The sequence below is a fragment of the Centruroides sculpturatus genome, unplaced genomic scaffold (genome assembly GCF_000671375.1).
Source record: "Centruroides sculpturatus isolate CEXI.00-Female unplaced genomic scaffold, Cexi_2.0 scaffold436, whole genome shotgun sequence".
Taxonomy (NCBI): Eukaryota; Metazoa; Arthropoda; class Arachnida; order Scorpiones; family Buthidae; genus Centruroides; species Centruroides sculpturatus.
In genome coordinates this window covers 1-18629 of record NW_019384550.1, presented here as the reverse complement: position 1 = coordinate 18629, position 18629 = coordinate 1, and the positions used below count along the sequence as shown (strand labels likewise).

The 18629-nt window shown below is 25.9% G+C and overlaps 1 protein-coding gene across 1 annotated transcript in view; it reads right to left on the bottom strand.

Annotated features, from left to right (window-relative positions):
* Nucleotides 1-17806, bottom strand: part of LOC111623634 (protein FAM91A1-like) — a 52899-nt gene extending 35093 nt beyond the window's left edge. Inside the window, exons 1-5 of the mRNA XM_023366293.1 lie at nt 17583-17806; nt 10684-10768; nt 6458-6609; nt 6314-6371; nt 4466-4533 (exon numbers count right to left, since the gene is read on the bottom strand). Of these exons, the coding sequence (XP_023222061.1) occupies nt 4466-4533; nt 6314-6371; nt 6458-6609; nt 10684-10768; nt 17583-17654 (435 nt within the window). The 5' untranslated portion in view covers nt 17655-17806. The remainder of the gene's footprint in view (nt 1-4465; nt 4534-6313; nt 6372-6457; nt 6610-10683; nt 10769-17582) is intronic.
* Between the last annotated feature and the right edge of the window lie 823 nt (nt 17807-18629).

The following is an 18629-nucleotide window of genomic DNA, read 5'->3' as shown; positions in this document are numbered from 1 at the left end:
AATATTCTGCAAAATGATATTGGATGCAACTAGATAGCAAGCAAGCAAACCAATGACATATTTTGTTTCATATAAAATGGACTGTCATTGGCTTGTTTACCTAGTTGCACTCATCAAACTATACTATATACTAACTATTCACTCATTACATAAAGAAAAATTGCTCATACATTGTTATATTTTGGAAAATAAAATGTGACTAGGATATTTACTCTATGTCCTATTACTTTTTTAACCTACAAAATCTTTATTTCAAATATTCAATCATTCAATATTTCTAAATCTACTCTTCATTGGTGTATATACAAATATAAACATATAATAACCTGATTTTTAGATTAAAGCCAAACGAGTGCCAAATTCCAATAGGTTATAGTAGTTAGTTGCATTAATATAGCCCAATGTAATCTGACAATCATTTGGCTTTACCCTTCATTGGTGAAAATATTTTAAAGAACAAAATCTGAGGGATTTAAATCTGATAATTTACAAGTTAGGAAATGGCATTTTGTACTTATTTCTGTGTCTTCAATTTAATTGTATTTTTTATTTTGTAATTATTTTTCTATAATTATGCATTTTTATTAGTTATGTTGATTATTCATATGTCCTACTTCTAGATACTAGCTTCTGGATGAATGATCTGTTAAACCTTGATAAAGAATCAGTACTGTAAGAGGAACTTAATATTAAATTTCAAGACATTAGCTATAAAATATGAGTAAATTATGTAATTATGTAATTAAAATCATTAAAAACAAATGAAATGGATATAATTATGTGAGTCCAAACTTGACAATAAATTTTTGAATAAAAGTTTTTGTTGATTGTGTTAAAATTTGTTAAAATTTTTCCCACATTTATTAAAGGTTATGACTGTATCTTTCACCCTGGAGTCACTTCCTTTCCAAGGTGACACATCAAATGTGTCATCACAAACCTAACAAAAAAAAATTCACTATTGACATAGAAATTTACATTACCAAAGATGGGCATGAGAAGAAAGACGAGAGAACCCCCAAATAAAAGGAGGAATCGATGACAATCAGAGTTCATCTGTCATCAAGAGTTTGCCATCTCCAAAGTTTGTCGCTCATCTCAGATACATCACCCATCCTGCCAATCACCACTCTATCCTGCCAATCCTATCAAACAATCTTCAACCTGAAATCCTCCGAATCACCAATTCAGCTGATCCTCCAACTCACCAACAACTAAGGAACAAACTTTCTCAATTTTTGCAAGCTCTATCTGCTCACAAACCATTGAGAACTCTCTTTCTCACTGTTAGGGACCCATGACGATAATTATAAGAGCTCATTTGCATCTTAGCTTAAAATCCTTATAAATCCTCCTATATTTGTAAATAGATGTAAATTGACATGTAAATAAATGGGTATTTGTTAATGTTAATCTTGTAGTTGAGTGCATTTCTTTCACACTGTCTCTCGGATCTTCTCCATTCCAAATCCAACTGCCTACAAGCAAGACCACTCACATGTGAACCTAATAGTTAATGGCCATTGCAATTTCTGTGTCTGTTAAGACACAGTGATGTCAGTCCTGACATGGCACTGACCCTACAGTCACAATTACTAATATGTGGAGATGAATAAGTTACAGGCATTTTGAAAGTTTAAAAATATTAAACTGTTTAACTTGTTTCTATTTTTTTTAAATTTCCTTAATGAAAAAAGAAATACAGTAAATAATTGACAGATAAATATTATAAAACTCATTATTTGCTGTTATTTTGCTAATATGTACAATCAATGGAAACATAATAGATCAAAATTAAAATACAGATATAATAATAATCATACTAAACAAATAAGAAAAACAATAAAAAGAAATATCCAAAGACATTCTTGAAGAAAAGCTGAGCATAAATACTTAATATGTAATAAACATGTATTTGTATTACTAAGGTAAATTTAAGACAATTTGGAATTTAATGTAGAAGAATAATTAAAAACTGGTTAAACATATATCTCAATACCAAAATAAAACTTTAAAGAAGATTAAATGAAAATGAAAATGGAAGATAATGATTAAAAAATATTGAATAATAATGATAGGAACAGAAGATATCATTAACCTAACTAAAAAGCTTCCAATGTAATCATAATGTGTAGATAAAAATATCCAAATAAAGGAAGTTTAATTTACAAATTTAGCACCGTAAGCTATGTTATAAAGATGATTTTAAAACAAAATCTTATAATTATTATGATTAAATTTGGTTCAAATCTAATAAAAATATTATACAATGTGATTAATATAGTTATTAATTAATTTTGAATATTAAATTAGATAGAAATTTTTATCACATTACTTCTATTTAATAAAAAAGCTGAATTGACATTTTAAACACTTTTTTGATATATAATTTTTTTCAAATGTTTGAGATAAAGTTAAACTATTTATTCTTAATATTTTCAGAATATCACCATCATGCACTTAGATTAAACTAGGATTTTTAAAAATGATTGTAGTAGTATAAATATTTAAATAGAGCTAAAGCTTTACTCAAATATTTATGCCATTTCAATAATTGGTTTGGTGATAAAGGTAAACAATAAAGTCATTAAAGAAAATAAAATACACTTAAAAGAAATTTCAACATAACTGAGAAAAATTTGACTATATTATAAATAAATATTCTGAACAAAGAAGTATTGAGAGAAAATAGTACTAAAATAAAATCTACAATCTGTAAATAAAATATGAGACAATAAAGAGAGAATGGTAAAAAACTTAAATGCAAATGTTTACGTATTTATATTCATGTATATTTATACATATTAAGTTTTCAATAGCTAGAAAAGATTAAAAAATCTTCAGGAAATTGTTTAAGAAGAACAAAAAGTAACCTTAAAATTTAAGGTAAATGTCAGATTGTAGAGAATTTCAACACCATTAACATAATTGCCGTAAAAAAAGGAAAAAAAAATTTTTTTACAGTTGTATAACCTCCAGAGAAATTTTTTCAAACAAGTTTTGCATACTGAGGAAGATGAGAGCATCAAGATAATGGTTGGCTCCACCATGAGGCTTTGTTGTGTTCCTGACTTGTGAAAAGAAAAAAAAACATGGTGATACTTTTGAATTTTCTTTTTAGTATTTCTTCTATTTTTGTAAATTTTAACCATTAATATAATCTGTAACATTTAATTCATTTTTTCATTAAATGCATACAGTGTCATTATATCAATTTCTATAAATGAGAAAGTTTAGATTATTGTCATGAATCTCATGACAAAAGATGACCAACATAATTAAATTTTCAGGCCATTGTTATGAGACCTAGATTTGAGTCCAAAATACATCCTCAATCTTTTATAGATAATTCTTATCTAAATACATCACTACCTAGCTATTGTCTTGTCAGCTTAATCCATAATGCATAAGAAAAAAGGACTTCTTAGCATCCATAGAACAGAAAAACGTAACTGCTAATCAAAATATATGTGTTTGTCATGTAAACCAAATATTGATAGCTTGTTCACATATTATATTGGCTGAATCAATATTAACTATGTAATTGTTACCTTAATCTTACCTGTAATCTTAAATTAATCTTATATGAGAAAAGACACATAAAAACATGGTTTTCATCAGACCAATTTTAACACTAAACTGATTACTTACTAAGAAGATAATTCTAAAATCCTTTTTTTTTATTAATATTGCATTTTGAGCACATCTCTTTATACCAACCAATACCAAATATGTCAAATCTGAAGAGGAGTCAAGTAATTGCTATTGTTTAATATGTATGTACAGTACCATGATATACTTGTATTACAGTACACATTAAATTATTTCTTCTAATCTACTGTATAATCCTAGTACCAAAAACATTTTTTATATAAAAGAATTTTAGAAAAAAATCTGATTTATTTTAATTGAATTTTTTTTGTCTCCTTAAAACAAAACTTAGACCATAGTTTTTATGAAATTTATACAATGTACAAAAATCATGAAAAGAACTGTGAAGCATCTGAAATATTTTCAGCCTTTGTGTAATAGAATTTTTTACATTATATAGCTTCCTCTAAGGATGTAATGAAATAATATGAAAAATATTAAAAACATAATGAACAGTTTGACCTCACTATCTCTACACTTACAATTAGTCATACTTGAATAAACTGGTATTTTCATTTCATACTTCTAAAGACTTAAATTTGTTTTCAGTGTAAAATACATATTTAATAATATTTGTTATACTGTTATTATAATTACCTATCATATATTATGTTGTTATATCAACATATTACATTGTGTATATTAAATTTATAAAAATTTGAAATTAAAATTTAAGAAAGTTTGTATTTAAAAATACATTTGTATTTAATTTGAAATAAACTTTCAACTAATTATAATATTACAATAATATTAATATAACAACATATTACAATACCATTTCATATATCATTTTACTACATTAGAAAATACTAACCTTTGAAGATCTACATTTATTCATTAAATCTATATATTGATTTCTTCCTATTCCTAACAATCGAAGACCTAAAAAATAAGCACATTTATTAAAAAAGTAATCATATGTTAGATAAAATTTATTGTTAAGGTATTGAATTTTACTTTTCCAACTGTTATATGAGCTGTTCGCAGGCCAAATTGATTAACTCCATTCGTAAATCCTTGATATAATCATTATTATTATTACATTTTTCACATAACTAATTTTATATATCATTACATTAAAGCTACGTTTTAATATAATGGTAAATAAAAATACATTAAAGCATAGCTTTAATATATATTAATATATATCATTACATTAAAGCTATGCTTTAATATAATGGTATATAAAAATACATTCTACAATGTTTATTTAAAGTTTGAAAGGAATTTTAAAAAATAATTAAGATATAGCAAATAAATCANAAAAATGACCCACAATGATTTTCACATTTTTGGACTCAGGACCTTGAAATGTTAAGAAATACAAAAAATATTTGGGTTGTTTTATTATGCCCTTACATGTGCGTGTGCACATGTAAGGGCATAATTTTGTTCACGCACTTTGAAGTTTAATAACTCCTGTATTTTTTATCAGAAATTTATGAAATTTCACAGGGAGGTTTGTGTATTAGGAAGATTGATACTATTAAATTTTAATTAAAAGTACAGGGAGGTCTTGTGTCATATCTTGAGTGGACTTAATGAAGATTTTACTTCTTACTAGCATTTGAAATTTTTTATGAAATGCATAACTATCCTAAAAATTATGCTTTTTGCCATTTTATATAAATTAATTAATAATATAAGAAGTTTTTAATAAAATCTCATAACAGATGGCACCCCAAACAATTTTAACTTTTTTGCCAAGAAAATTATACAGCTTGGTGCTGAATTTTTTTTAATTCGTAAGTACAAAATTTAGTTGACTGACCAGTTAAATCTTGCTACTGATTGCTAGTTTACTGACAAATATTTATAAGTTCTGAATAAATATTTGAAAGTAAATTACAAATAGAAAGATTTAACCAGTTAAAAAGTAACAAATTTGCATAACAAACTTTTACATTAGTTTCAACAAATGTACAAGAAAGAAAAGCAAAAATAATGAAATTTATTTCAACATTATAATTGAGATATCTTTTATTGCTACTTTCCTTTCTATAACTTTTTTCATTCATTTCAAATGTCCATAGAAGTTATTACAATATTTGTTAGAAACAATGGACTACAGATAATGATAAAAAATAGAATTATAATTTCAAAAAGCACTTTTCCATATTGATAAAATAACAATAAAATCAGCAATGCAATGATTTTCAAACAAATATTTGTAAAATTTATCAGGAGAAACTATAATGTTTAAAACAAACTAAATTTTTCAGTTAATAAATATTCTTCACCAAAAACATAAAATTAATAAGTTGAATAAAATAAAAACAGAACATCAAATATTATGAGAAATCACATTGTGTGGTGTTCATCTGTGAATAAACATTATAAAAAATATATTTTTAATATTTGATATATTTTACATCACTGTTTATGAAATATTCTTTACATGTTTTTACTACACTTTGCATGATGATATTATAAAGATACAATGATATGCCATATAAAATTTTTATATTCTTGCATATTTTAAAGTGTAAATTAATAATCAGTAGTTCAGATTACCAAACAGTTACCTTTTTAATCTATTTATAGTTGACATATCACATTTTCAAAATTATAAATTTACTTTATAAATGTATAATTTAAAAATATGTCTACTTCATAAATATTAAAATGTATTTAAAAATAATAATAATAATAATGGACTTACAGTCTGCAGCTGTAAAATTTGGAAGTGCATCATAACTTTTCTCTTGCTCCATCAGGCTCTTTTAAAATTAAAAAAATAATTAATTTTGTATTTTATAATATTATAATATTTTTAAAAAAATTAATTAATTAATTCAATTCTTACTTGCATGATAGATATATAATATTGAAAAGGTGTTAACCTCATTCTGGTTACAATAAAATCTGATAAATGGTATGGATATAACATTAAATGTTCCCTACTGTATCTTAATAATTCTTCATAATAGCTCCTTTCTTCTTTCTTGACATGACGAACTACATTCAGAACAAACAAATTAATAAATAGTTGCAAGTTAACACTAAAGAAGCACTAAAAGTTTAAACATTTTCTAAACTTTCAAAACATTTTTATGCTTATTTTTTTCAAGTATGGAGTCAACTATCTCTGATACAGTGTTTACAAATGTCCATTATTAAATGAAGAACATAATTATAGATATGTCATTTAAATATAACTTCACACGTTAGACATTTGAATCCAAATTAGATATAAAACAAAAATATCAAATATAAATAGTTTAATTACTTTATTATATCTGTTTTATTTAAATAAAATTGAAAATTTTATTATATTTTTAATTAATTATTCATTTATTTATGCAATTAAAGTAGCCATGATGTATACATTTTTAGTATTCATATCATTATCTGAATTACAAACATTATATTTTTTAAAAGCAAATCTAACAAAATCTCTAAAATGTTCATCTCAAGAGATAGATTTATTTATTTGTGTTTTGTATGTTCTCTCTTGAGTCCATTACAAATAAATGTTAAAATTTAAATATTTCTTATGACATAGCAAGGCAGTAACTATGCTATGACATAAGAAATACTATAGAGTATAGATTTAGAGATGTCCTAAGTCAACCATGCTTGCATGGTTGGTTCATGGCATCCCTAAATCTGATACATTGTGTCACCAATTTATGCATGTCTGCTTGTTAAGAATTTTATTTTTATTTTATCACTGGTATAGTGCCACTGAGGCACTAAACCACAATTATACCAGTGATAAAATAATTTTAAATTTTACAGATAATTTATGCTGAATCAGGCTGCCCTCTCAGTAACAAGAATATAAGCATTATGTTTTTCCTTCATTAAAATAGTACAGTCGACCCCCCTATAAAGCGGTAGATACGTTCCACTTTATAAGAATTTCACATTGTAGGAATCCTTAAATACATGAGCCAATCACAGCCCAGCACATGTGCAGTTTAGGGACTACGGCTGTTTGAAAGGTTTTCTTTCATAAAATTAATCGATTCTAGACTAATTTGACTCAACATTTCCAAAACATGTATAATTTTTTGGGAATAATCCATAAAAACTATGCTATAAACAAAAAAGTGTAGGATTACTTACCAAATGTGCACCGTTTGACGATGCCATTGCTTAAGCTTGTTTTCGTCACGGAGCAAAGCATCAAACGGCGGGCATGTGCTTCCTGATAAATTATTTTTTTGCAAAAACTTTGCTGAACTTTGGAGACATCATTTATATAAATATAATTTTTATGGCAGTTAAATAATAAATGGTTTTTAGTAGGTCCGCTGTTCGTTTAAACTCAACGGNGCGTGCTTCCTGATAAATTATTTTTTTGCAAAAACTTTGCTGAACTTTGGAGACATCATTTATATAAATATAATTTTTATGGCAGTTAAATAATAAATGGTTTTTAGTAGGTCCGCTGTTCGTTTAAACTCAACAGTTTGTGCAATATCCGCTACTGGTCTAGATTCGACCAATCCTGTTGTGACACGAGTCAGCGATAACATTTTACCACGTTATACGTGTCTCTTTTAGCATCTTTATACGAATACAATCACAATTTTTTCACTGTGACCTACAAATCCGCATTATATGAACCCGTTTTATAGGGGAGTCTACTATACTTTCATTGTCTTAAAAGTATCTGTGGGAATGTAATACTGCTAATTCTCTAGAAGAGTTTACTCATTCACTGAGACTAGCAAATATTTATGAAATATGCAAATAGTTTTGGAGAGAAAAAAATAAATTAAAAGTGAGCTTAAAAAATATTATTAATTCAATGTATTCCTATTTATTGTAAATAAAAGTTGTCTAATGATTACAATGAAACATTTTAAAATGAAATGAAATGCTTCCACTCTCTCCAAATCAGCTAGGTAAAAGAAACAACTAGCTCCATCTGACAAAATTCTTGGAACAAAAAAATAGCCAAAATTAAATATTGTATTATAATCTTGAGAAATATCAAAAATTAATTTCTGAAAGCAATTATTCATACGGGTAAGAGAAAAGTAATTTTAAAATAAAAACTTGTACATTCTATGTTAGTCCAACTTGATGTTACTCGACAGATTAAGTGTTGATTAGCAACTAGTACAGTGTCAGAATACAATTCAATTTTTAATTTACATTTCTTATGTTTTCATTTATTACAAACAACATAAAAGGAAATTAAAGTAAAAAATAAAGTTATCATACATATTTTTAAGGGAAAATTAAAGATATAATCATCATTAAAGCAAAACTAATTCTTACTGGAAGAAAAAAAAACAGCATTAATGACAAACTAATTTCCATTTCCTGTTGTCTTTATTTTGGAATATAATGTAAACAGTTGAACATTTCTACAAATATAATTACTCCAATGCAGATATATTTATAAGGTACAATTCATAAGATGAATCTATTCTTAGTTTAATGTAAGTGTAGTTAAAAGTTTTTTATAAGGTTTAACTTTTAATGATTACGTAATCATTAATTAAGTCAATCAGTTCAAAAACTAATTTATTTAAATAATGTTCCAAATTATTCCAAATTAGTTAATTTCTCGTTAAAACAAATTCATTATTCTTGAAACAAATTTTCTAGTGAGAATAAGCAAAGCAAATCAGATTACATTAAAAAACAAAATAAAACTATTTTTTTCTCTTTTTAATTAAAAAATAAAATGCCCTAATAAATTTTTAAATTTTAGGTTGAAAAATATATAAAACTAAAAAGAATTTAAAATGGAGAAAGGATCATTAATTAAATATAAACTTAATTATCAATTATTGAAAAATAAAATGCAGCTGTTTAGTGACTGACTGAACACTGCAAATATCTGAGAAACCAAACAAGATTATAAGCTGGGTTTAATCCAACTTAACAATAACAAATGATAAATTCACTAAAACTCTGATGATAGATATCTAATTGAATAATTTCTGAAATGAACAAATACAAAAAGAAACTAATAAATAAATGACAGTATGGCAACATATGAAAAGAGTAGAAATAAAAGCAATAAATTACATACTTTCTGAACCAATGACCAGTGGGTGACAAAAAAAGAAAAAAAAACACAAAAGAGAAAGTTCACCACTAATTGTAATCCAAATGTTTTATGTTCCATCAGAAATTCTGTTTAACACCTAAAGAACAACTCAGTGGTGTTCAAAAACGTTAGTGGTGAACTTTCTCTTTTGTGTTTTTTTCGTCACATACTGGTCATCAGTTTAGAGAATACATTATTTAATAGACTACACCCTGGTGTTGTGCGTTGCTGTTGTTTAAAGCAATAAATTGAAGAAAAGTTTTTAAATCAATGAAATGTAAACGTGTGATGTATACATAAAAACAATCTGTAACTAACAGTAATGAGTATACAAACAAACAAAAGTTGTATCATACTCCTTCAGTTTTTCATATTGATTTTAATTATTATTTTTGCTTTAGCTATATTGTGAAATATTCTAAAGAAATTGTTGAAGAATTGTATTTTAAATATAACCTTCCTATTAAAAGAACTGAACAAAAACAAATGTGTTATTTAGCATCTAATTTTACTTTCTACTATCCAATTATAGTAAAAAAAATTTTACCTTTGCAAGAAATAATATTATAAAAATATATCTTAATAATTTTAATTATGGCTGTCTTAAATGTATTTAAGCATATCAAAGATTTATAATAAATATGAAACAAATATCAATTTAAAAACATTTTTTACATAAATCAATACATAATCCTATTTCCTTCATATTTAAAAAAATAATTATTGTCAAATAACTGTATATTATTCAATATATTACTGAAAGCATTTCACTTATTAAAATGTTTGGCTTCCTTAACTAAAAAATTAAAATGGGACTATGTACTTTTATGTAGTATTAGAAAATAATTAAGATACAAAGTAATAGCAGTATAGAATTAATACACATAATACATAATGATAAAATAATAAACTAAGTGATAATAAGACTTGAATGTATTATACAAATACACACAACTTACGTTTTAAACTATTTTTATTTTTAGTAATTAAATAAGTCGATAAATATTTATCCTTACCTAAATTTCCTCGATATTTTAGTTGATTTTTCACACTGTAATGAATGACACATTTTTCGTATTCCTTTTGAGAATTTCCTAATAACTGGAAAATAAATAAAATTTAAAGCAAGCACACAAATTCAGGATTATTATATTCTATGTTACTAAAATAAACAAACTTTAAAGGTTTGATTTTATTATAATTTATTAAAACTGTGTAAAATTAAAAATTTATTTATTATTCCAATTCTGTTCATCTTATTTTAATTTAAACAACAATTCTTTTGTTGTATTATGTATTAATTGTATTAACGCATCAGTAATTTTTAATTAAAAAATAAAATGCCCTAATAAATTNATATTTGTTCGGCAACACTGACATTTTATATTACTTACAATCATTTTTGTTTTGCAATAACAACAAAACTTATGATCTAATAAAGTTTTAAAATTTGGTCGTTAAATCAAAATATATGAAGTTTAATAATGAGTAATTAAAAAACACAAAACAAAACAATCTAAAATAAAATAAAGACTCAATTATCCAGCCTAAATAGGAAATGGAGTGGACAAGATAACAAAAAAAATCCAGATAATATAAAACTACACTTAATACAAGTATGATAATATACTGTACATAAGTATTTAGAAAGACTTTGTTAGATAAACTAAGTAATGAAATAAAAATCAATAAAAACCTTCATTTATTCAGTTTAGAATTGCTTCATGCTTGGTTACAGTTACAGACTACTGTATGGGTTTACAATGAAAAATATCTTTCAAAGCATCTAATAAAAACACAGAGGAAAAAAATATCTATGGCAAATAATTGAAGAAAATATAATTACAATCTCTAATATTTTGTAAATTATTTCTGTTTTCTTAATACAAAAAAAAACTCCAGTATTAATTTAGATTTTTGTTAAAGTGAATAGAACAGCATGTGTTAAAAGATGTGTTAAAGAATCTTTTCATTTAATGGATATATATTTTTTATTATTTTCTAATGTAAACAGATATTTTAAACTGTGATTTTTTACAATCTTTTTTAATAATCTTCTTTTTATAATTTACCATTAAAATAATGTTTCATGGAAGAGTTACAAGAACTTAAAAGGCTTGGTATTATAAGAAACACACACTCTGAAAAAAGCAATCAATAAATATCTATTTTCTTTAAGATAGATCAAAATATTATCTATGGATAATCTTGAAATGATAATATTAATGTTTTTATTTTTTATCATTAAAGATTGCTAATTGTTGTTATCAATTAACTATTCCTTAATTGATAACTAAAAAAATGCTTGAACAAATGTTAACATTTAGCAATATTTTTAACTTAGAAAAATTGTAAGAATTAAAAAAATTTTAAACTTTTAATGATCATTAAATAGGTAAAATGTATTTTAAATTTTAAGATTACAGTATTTATAACAACATAACAACTCTAATTTATAATAAACTAAATTTTATATTATTATTAACATATTTATTGAATAATAATAAATGTTCTTTGAAAATATTATGGAAAAAAACTGTAATATAAGAAATATACAAAAAATTATAAATATAGAATTCTTATTTATTATTGAACAAAATGTTCTACATATCAGGAAAATTTCTGAAAATATTACTGTATTAACAATGCAGTTTATATTTGAGAATGAATACCTGACAATATTCATTGCAGATGAAAAAAAATGTTATAAAATATTTTTGTTTTTCACTGGTTTCTTAGGTGATTTTTGTCTTATTTTCAACAATTCAGTTATCTATGTGTATTCAGTTATGTACCGTACTGTACATATCTAAATTTTAAATGTGTATATACACATACCCAAGACTGCTTTTCACAAAAGAACTCTAGTACTTTCAAGTTGTATGCTTATCTTCAGGAATTAATGAGAGATAAAGATTAAGAGATGACAGATCATTATTAACAGTGTCTAGATTGAGATGAGTATAAAAATAAATAAAACAAATGAGCACCCTTGTAAATGTTTCATTTGTAACACAAACAAGACGGTTAACATATTTGAATTACAATTATATTTAAAGAGAATCTTTAACAAGCATGTACTGTATATATTAATATGTATATATCATTAGTTTAATAATTAAAGATAATCTGAAATTCCATTTTTTAAATTCACTGTTAATATGAATAATTATCTGTGCTTTTATTTTATTTTGATTGTTATGATAAAAATTGCTCTCACCTTTGTAAAAAAGTTATGTTATAAAAGATTAAAAAGTATCNATATTTATTGAATAATAATAAATGTTCTTTGAAAATATTATGGAAAAAAACTGTAATATAAGAAATATACAAAAAATTATAAATATAGAATTCTTATTTATTATTGAACAAAATGTTCTACATATCAGGAAAATTTCTGAAAATATTACTGTATTAACAATGCAGTTTATATTTGAGAATGAATACCTGACAATATTCATTGCAGATGAAAAAAAATGTTATAAAATATTTTTGTTTTTCACTGGTTTCTTAGGTGATTTTTGTCTTATTTTCAACAATTCAGTTATCTATGTGTATTCAGTTATGTACCGTACTGTACATATCTAAATTTTATCAGGAAAATTTCTGAAAATATTACTGTATTAACAATGCAGTTTATATTTGAGAATGAATACCTGACAATAATATTCATTGCAGATGAAAAAAAATGTTATAAAATATTTTTGTTTTTCACTGGTTTCTTAGGTGATTTTTGTCTTATTTTCAACAATTCAGTTATCTATGTGTATTCAGTTATGTACCGTACTGTACATATCTAAATTTTAAATGTGTATATACACATACCCAAGACTGCTTTTCACAAAAGAACTCTAGTACTTTCAAGTTGTATGCTTATCTTCAGGAATTAATGAGAGATAAAGATTAAGAGATGACAGATCATTATTAACAGTGTCTAGATTGAGATGAGTATAAAAATAAATAAAACAAATGAGCACCCTTGTAAATGTTTCATTTGTAACACAAACAAGACGGTTAACATATTTGAATTACAATTATATTTAAAGAGAATCTTTAACAAGCATGTACTGTATATATTAATATGTATATATCATTAGTTTAATAATTAAAGATAATCTGAAATTCCATTTTTTAAATTCACTGTTAATATGAATAATTATCTGTGCTTTTATTTTATTTTGATTGTTATGATAAAAATTGCTCTCACCTTTGTAAAAAAGTTATGTTATAAAAGATTAAAAAGTATCACTGCATTTTAAGGTTTTTACATGGCATAGTAACAAGTTTATTCCTTAAATTCAATAAAAGTTTATTGAATTAAACTGAATTGAATTAACAGTTTAGTTCGTACTAAAATAGTACTTATATAGAAAAAACATATTCCTTTGTAATAATTATAACCTTAAAGAATGAATAAATGAAAAAATAAGACATATTTGATGCAAAAGTGATTGATTAAGTTCTTGACACTATTTTAAAGATCTATATCTTACAAATGGTTGATTCTAAACCTATTGTTATTTTAGATTTTTCATCTTTGACATGATCTATAACTCTGAGATGATGTGTGTAAGATCTGACAGAGAACTGTCTAATGTTTTTACTTATTGTTACATATATTTATTCTGTTTAGTAGTTTATTAATCATCATACAGAAAAATTTTTGGGCTGCAATTTTTAAATTGCAGGCTTATAAATTCCAACTGTCATCCATCTGTCTGTTCTTCCTTAATCTTGAGAACAGTGTTAGATAGATAAACGTCAAGACCAGATATAGAAAGCTTAAGTTTTTAAAAAATGATAGATAATAAAATATAATTTTATTATTTTCACTTTTCAAACTAAATACCAAAACCAAATTATTAACTAATTAATAATTTTTAGTTATTTTTTGAAGGAAAATCAATTATTATAATATTTATTTAGCTATTAGGAATATATCCTAATGGAATATTTAAATAGTATTGGTTATTTTATCTTTATCTCATTCAAAAACTAATTTAATACAATCATTTAAATATGCAACATTGAAAAATCTGGAGAATTACATCAAAAAGTTATTGAATGCAAAGTTAATTCAGTATATTTTATTAGCAATAACAACTAAAAATTTATTTAATCTAATAGAGATGTCAATTGGTAATATATATGGTTGGATAAAAGGAATCATCATTATTTTCTGATACCAAGAATGAAACAAGGACTGTAAAAGTGTTTTTTAATCTCTGTAAGCAGAGAATGCCAAAACAATATTTGAATATATTTGATTCCAGCATTATTGTTGCCAAAAGTATGTAGATAGATTCCAAAGATTCATAGAAAATAATTCATTTAAATTATTAATTAAATTAGTTTTACTAATATTGAAGCATGTTAAAAAGTTAATTTTGTTTTATTAATTTCATGAATTACAGATAGAATATTTAAAAAAGCTGAGAAACAGAATTTAATTTATAAACGTTAATTTTCTGAGGCAGCAATGACATCAGCCTGCTGATTTGAATCTAAGTAAGATCCAAATAGGAAGAGATTTTTGTGAGTAGGTCAGGTTCTGTATCTTGCCACCCATTGTGAACCAGGTTGAATTTACAAGTTTTAGTCATGAGAAAAAAGACTTTAATGTCTACTAGATAGAGAATTACAATAACATTTATCAACATCTAAAATTTATATTTATTTTTTAAATGCTTGCCAATTACTAAAGTATTTTTTCTTTTATCTATAACAACAAAATCAAAAATATCTCATTCTAAGAAACAGAATGATATTTGCTACGTCTTTCATATTTTATTCATCATTGGACTTTAGATTAAAATTAAAGTATTAAACAATTTTATAGTAGTTTTTTTTTTTCTTTTTAATTACTTCTGACCTATGAGCACTAAGAGAACTTTTTTGACAAGGCCATTATGAGTTCAACCTGGTCCAAAATGGGCCAGCTGGATGGTGAGGGATAGGGCCTGATGTACGTAGACAGACCACCCTCTGAAAAATTTCTGGAATTTTTCAACCTGTCTGGATTTGATCCTGGGTCCCCAGAGTGGTAGGCTTACACCTTAGCCACTTGATCATCCAGTCATCTATTTTTGAAAGTATGGCCATATATTAATAAAGAAATAATTACAGTTACAAATACCTTTGACAAAGAAAATATGCAATATGTTTCTTTTCTGAAATTATATTTAAAAAAGAATATAATTTTACTCTTTAAAAAATTGTTTCCTTATTAATTGTATTGTAATGTTCCGAAACTGTACAATATTAGACTTTTAATATTTAAGAGTCTAATGACAGATAAAAATCTGAAAACATCTATGGAAAGAATTTTTGTCTTCTAAAACATCATTTAATTTTGTCATTCCACTAACTAGTTTTATTTCAATTCAATTATAAAATTGATAATTAAAATATTAATCAAATGACAATAATTTTTCATATTCTGGATTAAAAATATGATAAAAAACAATGTTGTAATTAATAAAACAATTAAAAATTAACAACAGTTGCAATTTTTTAAATAGTTTATATAATATCAGAAATACATCTATTTGTTCATTTTAAATTTAAATATAATAATAATCTATTATTATTTAAAACATTAAACAATTTTCCTTAATTTATAAATAAGTGAAAATTTTTTTAAAAGGTACTTTTCTACTAATGGGACACCAGTCAATATGTACAGCAACGAGTAAGATTCAAGCTCTGAATGAAGGGTTTTGCAATCCCAGAATTATTGACCCCCTGTAAGAGCTAACAAGTCAAAAGAATGATACTGTATATGTGACCCTTCACAAGATATTCACCTCCAAAGGTCAGTTTTTAATTTGCACAAGTATACTGCCTATTCTCCATGCTCCATGTTTTCAAGGCAAGAGATAGAGAGCCTCGACCAACACTCCACTAGTAGTCGTGCTTCGGTGCTTGCCGTCGCTCGCACCTCAGCAGCCAGGCAGGGGCAAGCCCCCACACTCCTAAAACTATATCACCATGTACTCCACGAACAATCAAGTGAGCTACTCAAAGCCCACATAGTCGCATAGTTAAACACGATAGTCTTAATGGAGTGACACAGACAACAGTACTGCGCATTGAATTAAAGTTACAACCAGCATCCCATTAACAGAAAAGTACCAAACAAAATCCTTCCCATTATAAACATGTAAATAAGTAGGTAAAATTTCAGTTCCAAATGAAGAGAAGAGTTTGGACCCCCTAAATTTTAGCCAATCACACCCAGAAGTAGTCAGTGCAATGACATTTCTCACGTTTCAGGATCATTCAGCCATCTGTAGTAAAATAGAAAACAGCCGATTTTTAGCACCATTTTGATACATAGTTCCAGGTTCTTTCACTTTAAAATTTTATCCCATTTTTGAGTCTTCAAAATTCTAGATAGGACAATTTCGGGGGGACAATATCTCGCAAAGGGTCACACACAGACCATCAGTTCTCCCAACGGGCACGATCCACGGCTCCAACAGTCCCGACTACCTCGTTCGGAGCCGCACCCATACCAATAAGGTAGTCTAAATAACCAGAAAAATATTTTTAAAAAGGCCCCAAAAGATAAAACGGTTATATACCTGAAAATTAAAGATAAATAAAATTTCCAGAAAAATTAAGAAGTTATTTTAACACATATCTTAATTTAATAACTGACTACAAGTTTAAGGAGAAGTTACCTTTAGTTAATTTTCACATACATACATATACATGAAATAACCTAAAAGTAACACCTACCAACAGTTGATACATTTAAGTGAATTATTTATTAATCTATCAGATTTGAAAGCTCATATTAAATTATCTAACACCATTTTTTTTATTTATTGAGTAATAAATTAAGAAAAATACATGTAAACATCAAGATACATGTAAAGTAAATGTTGACAATAAAATACATAGCTTCTACCTGTTTAATAGTTAAAGGAAGCAACTCCCAAGTACAATTATCTCTAATATAAGACTCGATATCTGTATTCATACTGATCTTGGTCCCTTCCTGCTCTTCACTACGATAATATAAACCAAATAAAAATAATAAAAACAACCTAATTCGACCTAGGCCTATGCCAACAAGTTAAATCACAAACTTTGCCAACTGACATCTTGAATCCGAATGTTTGTATATCCTAAATGAACCTAACCTGTACAGTTAATTAATTAATTTTTCTCTTCTAATATTCTGTTGAATTAATATTAATAATTTTGAGTAGTTTATTATTAATTATTATTTTATATAAATATTAATTTATTATTCTGTGATATTTTCATTTTTATATCTATGTTTTGAGTATTTTTTTTTTTTTAATTCTTTCCGTTCTGTGGATCTCGTTTAACAAGCCCGTTATGGATTCGGCCCGGCCCACGATGGGGCGGGTGGTGAGGTACGGGGCCCGACATAACCGGACGGACCCGTACTCGAAAAATTCTTGGAGATTTATCGACCCCGTCCACAATCCGGGTCCCCTAAAGCGGTAGGCTGTCATCTTGACAGCTCGACCATCCCGTAGCCATTTTGTGTATTGTATGTTATTGTATGAAATTAAAATATAGAACGTAGATATGTGGGTCAACTCGTCATCAAAATTTATAGGATTCAATCCGCATCGAATTTTCTTTTTAACTCTTTCCGTCTTGTGAATCTTTTCTCCGTAACCGTCGTTAGTTCGGCAAGGTCTACAATAGGATGGCCGGATGGTGAGGAATGGGGTCTCGAACTCAGTATTCCAGAGTGGCAGGATGATTTTATCATCTTAACCAGTAGCATATGCGGAGAGGTTAAAAGTCCTAATATCGATTCTAATTACACTACTGATCACAATCATCCGACCATCGAATTTTCACTATTAAGAGTGTGTATGACAGGGTATTTCACCAACATTGCCTAATCGTGGTATTTGTAAATCCAGCGATTAGACTAATACCGAGATTACTGACGCGAGGATTTCACCAACAA